Here is a 16,279-nt window from a genome sequence, read left to right as displayed (position 1 = left end):
AGAAACAGCATTCCAGCTATCATACAACTTAGTAGTGAACAATTATAACTCAAATGTTAATAAGATATATTGCTATTACTTGTTTCATTTTTTCAAGATAGTCAAATTCTTTTTACCCTACTTACTATAAAATTTTGATCCTTTTCCTGACACCAATTATCCTGAAATAATGAAGCTTTTCTATACTGCTTTATCAGTTTTTACACTTTCAGTTATGCCCCAGCTAAACAATAAACCCTCCAAGGATAGAAATTATGAATTCAAAAAAAAAAAAAAAAGAAATTATGAATTCTATTTTTCTTTAGTATTTTCTCCTACCACCAGCAGCCCATTCCAAGTCACAACTCACACATCTACTTGTGAAGCAGAAATCTCAGGAAAATAAGCATGCAGAAAACATTACTGACTGCCTACCTGTCTTGGAAGCTAATTCTCCTGAAGGTTAAGATGGCTGTACCACCAATACATTCTCAACAGTCATGATGGTGATATCCAAGGTTTCTAACTAATCACTTAGCTACAGCTCCTTTAATTCATGACATGGTGTGCCTAAGAAATGAAAAGAGATTGTTTTTTAATATAATTTTTTGTTTTATTTTTCATCCTACAGGATATTCTCTCCTATCACAAAAGGAGTCATCAGCGTCTCTCTCCTGGATTATATCTGGGTTACCTAAAGCTGTGTAGCTCTGTGGACCAGATCAAAGTTCTTGTTACCCAAAAGCTGCCTAATATTCTCTGTCATGTGAAGATCCGTGAAAACTATAACATTTCCAAGTAAGCTATAAAAAGTTTGGATTTGTCTTGTGATGAAACAATGGTTGAAGGGGTGGGTTTGATGTGCCAGAAGGAAGTTGAAATGCGACTTCTGGGTGAAGTTTTTATGATGAGACCTCTTCAGGGGCCAGCACCCTGGGGCAAAGGCAAAGGCATAGCTCGGTTTTAACATTAGGGAAAGGAAAGCGAAAGTGTTCGTCGCTCAGTCGTGTCCAACTCTTTGCGACTTCATGGACTATAGCCCGTCATGCTCCTCTGTCCATGGAATTCTCCAGGCAAGAAGATGGGAGAGGGTTGCCACACCCTTCTCCAGGGATCTTTCCAACCCAGGGACCAAAGCCAGGCCTCCCACATTGCGGGCAGGTTCCTTACCGTTAAAGGCATAGCTCAGTTTTTTAACATTAGGATAAGCAGTGCACCCATTTAAAGAGGATACTATCCTTTCACTTTCTTCTCTGCAACCACTGACATCAAGGTTAGTGAACAGATACCCTTTTCTTTCAACACTCCTATTTCCAAAAACTTTTCTCCATAACCTAAAAGGTCATATTTTTAAAAATCACTTGTGTGAATGGGTTCTAGTAGAGTAACTGATTTCCCCATAATCTTAAAGGACCCTCCCTACTCTCATTCTTCCCACTCCTAACCCCCTGACCTAAGGACTTCATATGTTTCCTATGCTCTATATGGTTCTCTAGGGAAGAAAAGAAGTAACAAGGCCTGAGTTTCTGGAAACTGCTCTATGGTTGGCATTATGGTGAATTACCCTGTTAACTTTGGAAAAGTTGCCCAATCTTGGTAATCTGATCCAGCTTTACAACTAGCCCTCTAGTAGGCCTCTGAAAGTCTACTAAAATGAAATGAATTGTGCTCAACGCAGAAAGGAAAGACTAGATAAGAAAAGAAAAAGAACTTGGAAAAGAATTTGTCAGGCTTCAGTGACAATTTAGATCATTCTAGTTGCACCTACAAATTTGCTTAACCAAAGGAGACGCTAATTTGGTCATCTAAAATCTGGTCCCTAAAGCGCGAAGGCCTTATTAACTATAGTGCTCACAATATATACTAACTATTCCTTAATGACAGTGGGCGAGATGATGCTGACGCATGAGCTCTTTAGAGCACTCACCAGGGGCCATATTCTCTTCCTTCCCTCATCACACACACCTAGACTTTAAGTCTGCCACCTGGTGGCCACTACTACAATCAGCAGTAGTTATCTCCAGCCTTCCCAAGAGGCTCATTTGTGGGTTGATTCTGCAACGGTTACTTTCATCCATTTTCTAGATTTGTGTCTTAAAGGTTTAGATTCTATCTTTTAGTGGTTGTACCAACTAATTTCCATTTGCCAAGGATCCAAGTTTCACTTCTACAAAAGATTCCAGTAGTCTTCATTGTGCCAGTTTCATCTCCCTCATCCTTAAAGGCTAAACTGATTAGTTAGTGGTAGACGTTTAATGGTATTCCTCCTGGTAATTTATTTTCTAATTTGATTACAGATACGATTTCAGCAATGTGGTCCTTTAGATTTTGTGCATACTTATGCTAGTCAGAATCCCTCATTTAGTTCAGTATCAGGGACAGAAGAAAAGATATAGTTCCCAAGCAGGTTCTCAAAGATTTCAGTTATTTGTGAATCCAACAGTATGCCCAGATTGAAGCGGGATTTAATTTTCTTTCTTTTTTTCCTCTTATTGAGACAAAGGGTATATTTTTCCACAGTCTTTTCCAGTGTGAGAATTGAAATGAAACTGATATCATAAAAACAGAAACTTTTCTAAGAGGGGAGTTGGTTAAAAGAGAGTATATTCTGATGCAAAGCTTATGTCACAATCAATTTCATTTTCTGGCTCATAGCTTGGAGCCCCTGTGACTATAACCCATCAGGGAGAGCCCTCAGAGGATTTTCAGGAGGGTGGGAACACATGTTAGCACCTCCTCTCTTTCCATCCCAAAACAACAGGGCTTTCCTTTCCTCCCTAGCCTGCTCCTGAGAGCATATTGCTTCTCCTTGCAGTCAGGAGCAAATGGGCCAAATGAATCTGTTTAGAGACTTGTGCTAAAATAACTTATAGAAACAATGTCGCCCAAGAAGTATTTCCCTTGATCTTTTCAAGATCATTTTGAAGAGCAGCTTTGAGGGGACAAACCCAATGTGCTTTCCTCCCACTTCCCTTCTTTTCCCTTCCTTTTTGCAGAACATTTGGGAAAGTTCATTAGGGAGGATGGTGGAGCATGCAGAATAAAGACACAGATGACTGGTTTGAAAAGAGGACAGAATCAGTGATGTGTGTCCCCTGGTTCCTTTTATTGGAATTGTCTGGTGTTCCTGTTTGTGATTCTCCTCAAGCTTTTGGAAAAGGAAAGAAACCAAAATAGTACCCACGATTACAACAGGCCAGGGTTGAAATGTGCCATGTGGTTTCTTGCCTGAGTTGGACCAGAGTCCTGTGGTTACCCAACTGCTGAATTAACCAGCAGATGCCCCTGTGGTAAAATGTAGGATCTTAGAACTTACAGGGGATCTTCAGGGAAAGAAAAATTATTTCAAAATATTTCAAAGCTCCAATCTCAAAAACTGATTCATTACAAAACAGACCTGCTGTTCTGAGGTATATGTGGTTTGATAGGTGAAATAAACTTGAAAAGAGCTCATTTTAAGCTCTATTTGGGTGGCAAAAAGTTCAAATTTCATGAACTGCATCAAGTTTTAACCACCAAAAATTGGTTATTCAGGTTCTGGACATATACACTAAAAATGTTCTGAGCTGTGTTCTGAACTTTTGTTATATTTCTAATTTTAACTTGACTCAACATACAGAGAGGAGTGGGAATGGGTCCAAATGCTTTCTGGCTCTGAATCTATGGAAAGTGTGGATCATACTTCTGACTGCCCCATGCAATTGTTCTTCTACGAGCTCCAGATGGCAGTGAAAGCTCTCCTTAAGCAGATCAATATACCTCTACATCAGGTACTAGTCTTTACCATTATTTTTATCTTCTTTTTATGACTCATGGAAACTGCATTATGGTGTAAAACTCAAGAGGTGAAACAATACACGTGAATAATTTTGTCGTTGATGTACATGTCGCTTTGCACACACCTGCACGTTTCAGTCTGATGCCTGTGCCTGGACCCCGAGTACACGTCTGCACCTTTACTCTAGTTCCTCCATGCTGACGTCTTCCAGAGTCCCCAGACCCCACTTCATTGTGGTCTGGTCAAACAAGGAAAAATTGGCTAACCCACCCTGAAAGACATCAGACCTTAGCTTCAGGAGAGCATGAAGCAAGGGACATAAATAAATAAGTGTGTGGTTAGATTTGCAAATGATTTCCTTAAGAACAGAAGATTACTGGTAGTATAAATCTAGAGCAGTGGCCAAGGTTGTTCCATGCTATCTTTCCACAAACAGAAAATTTGCTGTCAAAATTACTGTCTTGTCTAAGTCCAAATGTGCAAATCTTACCTCCACTAATAAGCAACTTTTAAAAAAAACTGTTGGCATAGAAGACAAGAGTAAAGGTTTACTAGACTCTGTCTAGTGAGCTAATAGCATGTAGCATTAGATTCTGTTCTTTTTGATCTGCATTTACCATCTCTCTCCACTCAACACACACACATACTATTCCTATACACACAACTAAAATAAGCCAAGTTTAGCCTGCAAACAGGGAGACTGTAACAGGAGTGACTGGCTCTCTTTAAATAAGAGAGACACAACCTGAATTGGCCTCTGACCCAAGGAGACAAGAGGATAGATTAAAGACTCCAAGAGTGTTCTTCCATTAGGGTACTACTCTGATTACAAGTCAACGTTGCAAAGCTAGTCCAAAACAGCTAATGTTGAAAAAGAATAAATTGCACAAGATGCTATAAAGACAGTAGGGGAGTTAACTGGATTATTCCAGGGGTGGCCATATACTCAGGAGGAGGGAAAAAAAAAATACCAGCTCAACTTCTGACAGTAGATACCATTAAAGCGTTTCTTGGGCTTAGCAGGTCTGAAGCAGCTCATATTTCATTGGTGACTCTTGGGCTACGCATACATTGGGAGCAGGCTGCCCAACTGCCTAAGAGTACATACAACATTTTTTTTTTTTTTTTTGGTACTTGTAAAATTTTCTCAGTCCTTGGCCAGAAACTACATTTTCCCCCCTTAACCAACTTAAATTGAAACTAGTGGATTTTTAATTCAATCCATTTTTGTTGCTTCATGTAATTATATTCATCATTTTGAAAAGCCCACAGAACGCAATCATTTTCTGCTTTTATAAGAAGCATAAATGTTGTTTTCAGAGTTTATGTGGAACATTACTGCCTTAAATCTTGATTTTATATAGCATTATTAAATGGACTGAACCCTAATATTTATGTTGTATAAAAATTCCAAGCTGAAAGTCATGTAATTTTGTTAGATGTTTTATGCCAGTTTGGTGTTGTTTATGTAAGTGCCGTGTTGTAACTCTCCTATTTTTCCTCCGCGCGTGTCCCTCTGCAGGCAAGGCACTTCCGCCTCTACACACAGGAGGTGTTGGAAATGGGTCACAATGTCTCCTTTCTTCTCCTGCTCCCTGCCTCAGACGACGTCTGCACAGCCCCAGGACAGAATAATCCTTACACCCCACACTCAGGGTTTCTTAACCTCCCTCTTCAGATGTTTGAACTTGGTATAGTAGCTTGTTTCACCTAGAAATATTAACCCAGCCTCCTTATAATAAAATCACAAAGTTATATCTGTTCCCCCTTGTCCCAGTGGAGGGTCAATAAATCACATGATGGCTTTGGCAACAACCCTTCCTAGAACTGTGTACAAGCCTGAGAGAAAGCAAAGCTCCAAGACTATGTGCCTGAGCAATAATTACTGAAACTTAGCTAAGGCCCAATGGAGAGGAGGGACTTCTAAACAGAAAGTTCAGTTATCAGGCTGCAGTTCTTGCCTCCCCCTTGCTTTCCTAAAGCATAAATATAAGAACTGATGTTTTCATGAAAAGCACTGCCCCTTCTCTTTCTTTTTTCCTCTCTCCCCCTCTTCCTGCCCCCTCTTTCCTCCAACCGGAAAAAAAAAAACTGAAATTAAAATGTAAAGTGTGTATCAATTTAAAGCAGAAAAAGGTCTGTAACTTTAAGTAGTGCTAACTTATTAAATAGACTAAATTTCTAACAGACCATTTGAGAAATTGACAGGGTCTCCCAAGATGCAATATTGTGATTATAATGTGGGATTCTCAATGGTGGAAGATCTCATCCTGACTTTCAAAAATGGGTAGCCTGGGCCCCGGGTCCTCTATTTTTACAGAGACCCCTGCTGCCCACTGAAAATGTGAATAGGGAGGCTTTGTCTCCTCCACATGCTTCATCTTGTAACAGGCCAATAAGAGGCAATTAACAAGAGTTCCGTCAGTTCAAATGGACTGTAGGATTTGTGGGAGCGGGAGTGAATGGGTGGGTGAAATGAAGGCAGTCTCTCTTTGGATTGCTCCCCAGCTACCAGATTTAGAAAGAGACAAGGCAACTGCCGGATGTTTCATTTTGAGACCAGGGCATCTGAATTTGAATTTATCTCTTGAGGATAAATGGATAAAGTCTCCCAGTTTCCCTTGTTCCAAGGAGTTTACATGCTCAAAAGCTGATGTACAGCAATTGTTATTTTCCAGAGGAGAGGCAGTTGCTAAGAGAAGGCTGAATCAGACTTGTAGACTGAGACTTGTGGGCACTGGGTCCTCTACTGTGTGGCACTGGCAATCATTTAACTTTCCTGCACCTTTTCTGTGCCACGTGATTGGTAACACTGGTCATACCACTGCCAAGATGCCTGAATGTGAGTGTGACCATTGAATGAGTTCCCCATACAATGAGCATTTTTAGTCTATGATATAACGGCACTGCTATTACAAAACACAGTTTGAGTCAGAGTAATTCAATTCAAGTCCACACATACACATCAGGTGTCTACTGGGGAGATTAAGAGATGAGTTAAGACAACAGCTCTGCCCTCAAGGGGCTTTTTAGTACCGTGGTAGGAGTTAAATAAAAATACAAATTAAATTTTAAAATAACATATAATGTGCTTAAATCTTAAGTATTAAGTGATACTGAAAAAAAGAAATGAAAGCACCTTTTCTTAAAGAAGTTATCAGAAGGTCTCCTGGGAGACAAGATATTTGCTGTAGGTGTAAAAGAATGGGCTGGGTGCAAAAAAAAAAAAAAAAAAGACAATGAAATCTGTTTTGTCAAGGGAGCAGAATGAGCAAAGACGTATGAGAAGAACTCAGAAAGAATCAGAAAAAGAACAAGTGGTCCAGTTTGTTCTGAGATCTGAGAAAGGACCTGAGCAAATAGTAGACATAAACCTGTATGGACAAGTTGTAGCCATATTGGGCAGTATTTTAAGAATCAGGCTGAGGAATATGCTTAAGATGAATTGAAAGCAGGACTGGGGAGATAATTCAGAGGTTATAATAATATTTTGATGTTAAAGTAGAAACAAAAACAAAGGAAACAAGTATAGATGTAAGAAACACAGGATGTAATCGACAAGACTGGATAGCTGTTTGAATGAGAACAGGCAAAGCTTAGAGACTTCTAAGCACCCCCATGGTTTTTAGTTTCAAAGACTGTGAGGATATTGCTACCATTACCAGACATAATGAAATCAGAAAAGAAAATGCTTTGGGGAAGAATATGATGCTTTTAGCTCTGAATATCTTGAGCTCAGTGGTAAAGAATCCACCTGCCAATGCAGGAGATGGAGTTTTGATCTCTGGGTTGGGAAGATTCCCCTGGAGTAGGAAATGGAAATGTGCTTCAGTATTCTTGCCTGGAAAGTTCAATGGACAGAGGAGCCTGGCGGGCTATGGTTCCTGGGGTCCCAAAGAGTCAGACATGACTGAGCTTGCACACATTTTGAGTCTGGAAGTGTTCACTCAACATCCAAGTGGACATATACAACTGGCAGTAGAAATGCAGGAGACAAAGTTGGTTACTAAACACAGAAATTTGGCCAGAGTCTACTGGTAACAAATGAAGTCATGAAAGTGAGTGATTTCCCATGGATAGATAAATGACAGAGAAAAGAACTAAAGAAAATCCTTTATTGGAGAGCGAACTGAGAACCCATTCTACGTGAAAAGGCCATGATAACAGGCAAAAATACATAAGGCTCATTTCTCGATGTTTCAGTGGCCTGGGGGGGCACAATGAACGATTTAGTATCAATCATAATAATACATGACTCCCAAGACGCTGGAGAACCAAGCCCTGCAAGCGTCCTATCCTTCTTTCTGGGAGGCTCCCACACTATTCTTGGATAATCACACTTTATCCTACTGCTGTTACTCTCCATTCTACAATTTCCTCTCTTCACTCATTTCTTCATTAATTCATCAATAAATATTTATTAAGTAACCTACTATGTGCCATGCTTCCCAAGGGGCTAAGTGGTAAAGAATCCTCCTGCTAATGCAGGAGACTCGGGTTCAATCCCTGGCTCAGGAAGATCCCCTGGAGGAGGAAATGGCAACCCACTCCAGTATTCTTGCCTGGGGAAATCCCACTGACAGAGGAGACTAGCAGGCTATAGTCCATGGGGTCACAAAAGAGTGAGTCAGACACAACTTAGCAACTAAAACAACTCTATGTGCCAGGCACTATTCCAGGTATTGAAAAATCAATGAACAAACTCCTCATGGAGGTAATAATATTCCAGTGGGGGAGACAAATAGTAAACCAATCAACAAACATTAACATTGAAAACGTCAGACAGCAGCGAGAGCTGGAAACAAAGATAAATCAGGATAAAAGACAAGACTGAAAGGACAGGGACTGCACTTTTGTATGAGAAGACCAGGGAAGGCCTCTCTGAAGAAGATGATTTGAGCGGAGATGAGAGATTTCCATGAAATGAAAAGAGCAAGTGCAAAGGCCTTACAGTAAGAGTGTGCTTAGCTGAGAGATCGGTATAGATGGAATGTAGGTAAGCAACAGCAACAAAGATAGCAAATGATATCAGAAGGTCAGCATCAGAAGACCATTCATGGCTTCACAGATCGTAATAAGGACGTTGGATTTTATTTTAACTGTGTTGGAAATCCAGTGGAGATTTTCGAGTAGAATAAGTTTTTAATATAAGCTTTACTATAAGTAACTTTTAATATAAGCTCTGCAGAATAGGGTAGTCCCACAGGGTGTTCCTTCCTAGGACTACTGGTGGGGGAGAGAGACCATCACGCAGGAGGATGCTGTGAGACTCTATGAGCAGGGCTGAGCTGGGGCAAAGTGGTACAACTGTAGACCCACAGCCCGCACAGCTCGGGGGCTGATATTCCCAATCCTTTGGAGAGGAAGAGGATGGCACTCCTCTGCAGTTATAAAGTATGCGCCTGGGGGACAACAAGGGTCACTATTCATGCTGCCCCAGAAATAAAAGGAAAAGCGCTTAGAAACTGTCCTGAGATGTGGCCTCGAGGATTTGCCTATACTGAGGAGGTCACCCTGCCCTGACCTCGTAGGCAGTCACAACTGACTGCAGGCCTATGAAGAGGAAAGCTGAGTTTTATCGATTTCATTGACTCTATGATTTTGACTGACTTGAGCAAGATTAAGAAACTGGGAAATTTTTAAAACTAGTTTGAAGCCTGGTATGCATTTTATACTTCAGTGTTCGGCTACATGCTTCATTCAAAAAACATTTACTGAGTTTCCACTATACGTCAAGTACTATACTAGGACTGGACACACAGACATTAATAGGACACAATCTGCCCACTAGGAGCCTAGAACCCAGTGGGGGATATTGTCTAAACCAACAGTCCCAATACAATGAAAATTCTTCTGTAAAACGTTGGTTGCTGAATTTCAGAGAAAAAACACCTAATCCTTTCTTACAGAGATAAGATTTAAGATAGACTTCGAAGTATAAGTAAACATTCAGAAAAAAAAAAAAAAAAAGGTAGACCAGGAAGGAAAATCATTGTAAGCAGAAGGAACAGAATGCACAAAGGCTTGGAGACCTAGGAAAATTCATCTCACTTAAGTACACTCTGAGTAGTTCATTGTGACAGATGCTTAAGGCATCTGACCAAGTGTGACAGGAGACAAAACTATAAGCAATAAGGAGTCATTAAATTTTTTTAAGAAAAAGAATAATATGGCATTACTGGGTTTTAACAACTCTGTGGATTGCAGGACAACAAGAAAGGGCTGAGCCTAGAGGCAATGAGGCAGTTAAGAGACTGGCCCAGGTGGGCACTGATAAGAACTCGGACGGAGACTGCCACAGCAGGGAAATAGAAGAGAAGGCAGGGGCAAGAGGAATTTAGAAGTTAAAATCAATAGGACTTTGTGATTGATTTAATGTGGTTGAAGAGAAAGATAGAGGAGCCAGGGAGTCTGAATAGGGTGCTGAAATGGATAATGCTGCCATCTACCAAAACAGGAAATAAGAGGGGAGGGACAGGTTTGGGGGAGGGGAAAGATGATGAGTTAGTTCAGTCTGACAAATGATGACTTTTGTTTGAGGTGCCTGTGGGATATCCAGGCATTGAGCCTAATGGAATCCAGGCCACAAGCTTATAAGAAATGGCACAGTCCCAACCCTCATTCCTAATGCCCATTTTTCATGATTTAGGATACCATTCCTGAATTCCAAGTGTCAACTCGTTCACTCCCAGGAATCTTTAGAGAGGCATCTTATGCCCAGGTTCTTTCTGATGCCTTGGCAGAGAACCATAGAACTAAACTGACCCTAAGAGGGTAATCTTATTGGTTCCTTAGCTTCCAAACTAGGCTACATGGCCCAGACTGATTAGAACTCTATTGAGTAAGAGATCTTTAGGAAGAATATTCTAACCTCAATCCTGTTCCAATATTCAAACTACTAAACGCCCCATATTTCCCAGGGAGACAGGGTAGGGATGTGAACAAAAATTCATTTTGCGTCTGATATGTGCCACATGCTGTCCAGGCACTGTATTATTATGTTGTTTTATCCTAGGTAGACATTATTACCCTTGTCTTAGATATAAAAAAACCTGAGGCTCCCTGGGGTTATATGCCTATTATGAAGGCAGTAAGTGGCAGAAGTATAATTCAAACCCAGCTCTGTCTTACACCTAAGCCTGCATACTTTCCGCCCTACAGTACCCCTAATCTGACTTGCAGTGTCGGTGCTGACGGCATTTTAGTCTGTCACTATCTTATAAAGAAAAAAGACAGAGAAAACACCGCAGAAAATTAGTCTTCGTTTGTAAATTACTAACAAATCATGCGGTCTGGGATCATGCATTTTTGTATCCTTATACCATTTTGCCTGCAAAATGCATGTGATTCACATTAGGAAAAAAATTAGAAGCTTCCAGTCTACCCTCCCCTTCTCAGCGATGGCTACCAAATGTATCATTGCTAAACCACAAAAGACTATGTTAAAGTCACATTTGTTAAAGGAACATTAAAGGCTCCGGATGAAAACCGCTAGAGTGGGAAAGGGAAGCACTGTCCTTGCCGTTGGAAGGTCCTCGGAGCGCACTGTGGCGGGTGGCGCAGGCCGTGTGGGCGCTGTGAGACCACCCACTGATCCAAGGCTCTGACCACAGAGAGACGCAGCAAGAGGGAGCTGTGGACACCCTGGCGTTCTAGAATTCAGATGGGACTGATAGCATTTCCTCTAAAGAAATTCTTCAGTGCCTCTCACTATCTTCCAGTCATATTTTAGAAAGAAGGAGGAAAAAAGCTGATTTTTTTTTTTTTTTGCAACTTGGTTTGGAAAGGCAGACTGTGAGACACTTCACTCTCTTCACTCTTCAGCCAAGAGATGACATCTGTCAAGTGCAAACAGGATATAATTCCTCCTTGAAAGGCATAAAGACACATTCAGGCAGCTACAAGGGTCAAGAGTAAGCTGAAAAGTAACGGTGACTCTTTCCTGTAGAGCAGCCAGTAAATATCAGACTTGAAATATACCTTTTGAAAGAGGAAAATCAAATGCACTTGAGGAAAGAGAATAGAGGGGGGAAAGGAGACTTTGGAATAAAGGTCTGCTCTCTTCGGATCAGGGCATACATTTTATTGTTCATTCAGGCAATAAACCTTAACTGAGAAGTTGGTTTCCCTGGAGGCTCAAATCATAGAATCTGCCGGCAGTGCAGGAGACCCAGATTTGATCCCTGGGTCAGAAAGATCCCCTGGAGAAGGGAATGGCAACCCATTCCAGTACTCTTGCCTGGAAAATCCCATGGACAAAGGAGCCTGGCAGGCTACAGCCCAAGGGATCACAAAGAATCAGACGTAACTGAGCAACGAACACTTGACTTGAGAAGTTAGAGTGTTCCAGGTTCTGAGGAAATAAAAATTAACAGGAGATATGGTTTTTGCCCTCAAAGAAATCAGTCAAGTAAACACATTATTACAACAAAGCAGGATAAATGTCCTGGTGTATTTAAAAACAAGTAGTCAAGGACCACAAAAGAGAGAAACTAATTCTTCCTGGAGTGAAAGAGGTACCAGTTAAGATTTCACTGAGGAGAAGGTATTGAAGCTGAATATTCAAGTATCAGAAGAAGCTGACATGAAGGCACTGGTAGAGAAGGGTACTGGAGGAAAGAAAATGGCATGTTCACAAACATGGAAGTATAAAAGGACCTGCAGTAGGCTCAGCTTGACCAAAGCATAGGGTCAATGCAGGCAGAGGGTGGAAGGCGAGATAGAAGATATGACTGAAGATATATTAAAATCCTAGATCTCAAGCAGCTTGCTTTACTGTGACGTTCGGATTGTGTCCTGAGTCAAGAAGGTGCTCTACAGAGGTGTACAATCAAGGGAAAGCATGAAGTGTAGATCGTTTTGGACGAGCCCAGTAATTTGCATTTACTGAGATCAGCTCTTCTGTGTGGCAGACAGGGAAGTGTGAGAGCAGAGGAAGTAGAAGGAGGGATCTAATAGAAGAGAGAAAAAAAAACCCAGAACCAAAACTACCTGAAATCAGAAACCACTCCTTGAAACAGTGCCCAGCTGGGTTAAGGACGGGCCATTCTTCTCTACCGCTTCAATACCAGGAAATCCAAACAGAGCAGGTCACCCTTACCCTCACCTGAGCTTCATCCTGAGGGAAAATCAAGCAAGGAAGCAGGCAGTGGTAAGATGGGAACTGTAGGATACACAAAATCTCTCGATGTGCAGAGAAGTAGGGCTTCCTCAGTGAGGTGTGGAGATGACCAGATGCCCCGTTTTGAGGTAGTGTGGTTTTAGCTTCCCAAAATGGCCAGGTCTAGGTCTCCGGAATCAATAGCAAAGAAGCCTGAGGGCAGTAATTAGATGTTCTTCCTAGAATTCCTCACCAAAGAAGCCAGAATAAAAATGCTTCCACAGATCTGTTGAGTTATTACAGCCCTACTTCCGAAGCATGAAGCACACCGATACAGGTCAGAGGTACACAGAGCAAGTGAGGTTCCTGGGAAGTGAATCTCCAAACTCAGCAATGGCCAGGAAGAGTCTGGCACTACACAAGTCTGAATCAGAATGCTTGCTCTTCTTTCTGGACTCTGAAGTTATATAGCATGTGAGCAGAACCAATCAGAGAAGTATGAAAAATCTGACCACTTCAGGCTGCCTGAGTCAGGCTGAGACCCACAACCCTCTCTCCCTTCTCTATGGCAGAGATGAAGGTTAGACTGTCTCCACTGGCTTCTAGCCCATTATCATTTAAGAGAAGAAGGGGAAGACTAAAATGGTCTGCAGAGCACTAACTCCATCATCTTTCCAGAGGAGTTGAGGAGTGGAGAGGCAGGAGAAGAATCAAAACTCATCATACTAGGTCCTTAGGAAGTTTTCCAGCCAGACAAAACAGAAAACACACCCTGAGAAAAACATGTCTTTTATCTTCTGGGACTTCTGGCCTTGGAAAGGAACATGCAAGATACACACTAGAAATCAGACATGGCAATCAAAACTGGGTTTCAAATTGATACTTGCCTTTTTTTTTTTCTTTAAATTGGTAAGCAAACTTATTTTCCCAGTAGTAGCCCAACTTTAGGGGCTGAACATAAACTGCAGCTTTAGCCAACTCCACTTCCCCATACCCTACCAGGACTTGGTAAACCTTAAAAGGGAATACTGTCTGACTAAAGCCAGACAACTGGCCCCTTAAGAGCACATTTATAATTTATTTATGGCCTAATATTTTCCAATGATAGGATTAATAAATCATGTTTTCATTCAACTTGTTTTCTCTGAGGTATGAATTTCTCTATTTTGATACCAGATCTTAACATGTTTTATTTTGCTTGTCCATTTTCCAGTTCATTTTTGCAGCTACAGGGAGAAATTTATTAGTCTGTATTGCCGCCTTTCTGCTGTTGTGGAGCTGGATTCTCTGAATACCCAACAGTCCCTGAGGGAAGCAATCTCAGACAACGAAGTTGCAGCTGCCAAACAAAGACACCAGCAAGTTTTAGATTTCATTCAGGTAACAGTTTGTTTTATCTGAGGTGAAAGGAAAAAGGAAGGGACAGGGTGGTGAGGATGAGAACCACGCATGAGGAAGAACAGCAGTCTGGGCCAAAGACCACTACGTGCAAACAGTGTCGATTTGGTTAAAATGCGGAACTCAGGGAAATGCGAGTTTTTAAACAAAGGCTTAAGAAAAAGCCACAGATAAATCAGTGTTAATAAGAGCTCTATCGGCCCCTGTGGTGGGTAGCTGTAGTCTCCCACGTTGAAGAGAAAAACAACTGCCAGAAGCAGCAGAGATCAGAATATTAGTACCCAGTAGCCCAGTGATAATTCCAACAGAAAGAAAAACTGTATTAATTAATTCAATATCACAGAGAAAAAGAACAGAATGATCCATCAGCTTATGTAAACCCAAATTCAAGACATAAGATTTCTCATTCTTTGGACTTCTTTCTGGCAGAACTGACATTTTAATGCATAGCTATAAAGGCTTAAAAATGTGTTCCCTGTCCATGGTCTTTTCTGGAAAAGCCCTATGGTGAAGTCTCAGGGTCTTGAGACAGTGGGACTGAGTAATCATCAAGAGAGTTTGGATCTGTCTGAAACTGCCCCTAAATCCCTTGGACAAATCTTATGATCTTTGTGCATGTGCGTGCGTGCATGCATACTAAGTCACCTCAGCGGTGTCCAACTCTGCGACCCTATGGACTATAGCCCACCAAGCCCCTCTGTCCATGGGATTCTCCAGGCAAGAATACTGGAGTGGGTTGCCATGGGATCTTCTTCTCTAGGGGATCTTCCTGACTCAGGGATTGAACCTGTGTCTATTACATCTCCTGCACTGGCAGGCAAGTTCTTTTCAACCAGCGCCACCTGGGAAGACTTTTTATGCCTGCAGTATAACCCAATTCACAAAATGAATGCACAGTCCCCTCTTAACCTCAGGGGATACATCTCAAGACTGGATGACTGAAACTGCAGATAGTACCTAACCCTGGATATACTATTTTTCCCTATATGTACATACCTATGCTAAGTTTAATTTATAAATCAGGCACAGTAAGAGATCAGCAACAATAACAAAATAGAACAGTTATAACAATATATTGTAACAAAAATTATGTGAATGTTCTATCTCTCAAAATAGCTTATTGTACAAATTTAATGTCTTTTTCCATCTTAACTAAGCATTTATTATGTACTGTGGCCATGACTTTTGCAATTTGAGGTGCAACAGCAAAACTACTAGGAATTTCTTTTTCCTTTTTCACAATTTCATGGAATGAAGATTCATTCTTATCATAGATCTCAGCAATTTCATCATACAGGTTTTTTTCCCTTACCTTATTAAGTATAGGACTTTCAACTGTTCAATTAAAGAAAGCACTTTGTAGCTTCTCTTTGTCATAACCAAATTGCCAGCATCACTACTCTTGCACTTTGGGGCCATTATTAATTAAAATAAAGGTTACTTGAACACAAGAATTATGATACCACAACAATCTGATGACCAAGATGGCTACTAAATGACTAAAGGGTAAGATACGCTGGACAGAGGGATGACTCACGTCCTGGGCAGGCTGGGCAGGATGACAGGAGATTTGATCCCACTATTCAGAACAGTGGCAATTTAAAACTTATGAACTGTTTACTTCTGGAACTTTCCATTTAATATTTTCAGACCTCAGTTGACCAATGGTTATTGAAACTGCAGAAAGCAAACCATGAATAAGAGGGAACTTCTATAATAGCAATAGCCCCATCATGAGTATCACCGTGACATATATTCAGTTCAATCTGATAAATATACTATTTGTTGGACACAAGTGTCAGGCACTGTAAGGAAGATACAAAGTTGAATTACACATGGTCCTTGAGCTTCTTTTAAAATCCATTAGGGTAGACAAGAAACGTGAATAAATACTATCTGTAAAAATGATTTAGGTGCCAAATTTGTTGCCGAGTCACTAAATCATGTCCTACCCTTTTGTGACCCCATGAACTGTAGAGCCCAACGAGGCTCCCCAGTCCATGGGATTCTCCAGGCAAGAGTAC

At 41.0% G+C, this 16,279-nt stretch overlaps 1 protein-coding gene across 1 annotated transcript in view; it reads left to right on the top strand.

The window, feature by feature from the left end:
- Window positions 1-16,279, top strand: part of ANKFN1 (ankyrin repeat and fibronectin type III domain containing 1) — a 371,327-nt gene that overhangs the window by 335,252 nt on the left and 19,796 nt on the right. Inside the window, exon 18 of the mRNA XM_043483529.1 lies at window positions 14,071-14,237. Within this exon, the coding sequence (XP_043339464.1) occupies window positions 14,071-14,237 (167 nt within the window). The remainder of the gene's footprint in view (window positions 1-14,070; window positions 14,238-16,279) is intronic.

The sequence above is a fragment of the Cervus canadensis genome, chromosome 1 (genome assembly GCF_019320065.1).
Source record: "Cervus canadensis isolate Bull #8, Minnesota chromosome 1, ASM1932006v1, whole genome shotgun sequence".
NCBI lineage: Eukaryota > Metazoa > Chordata > Mammalia > Artiodactyla > Cervidae > Cervus > Cervus canadensis.
The sequence above is the reverse complement of the archived record's forward strand: the minus strand, read 5'-3'. Positions and strand labels throughout refer to the sequence as shown.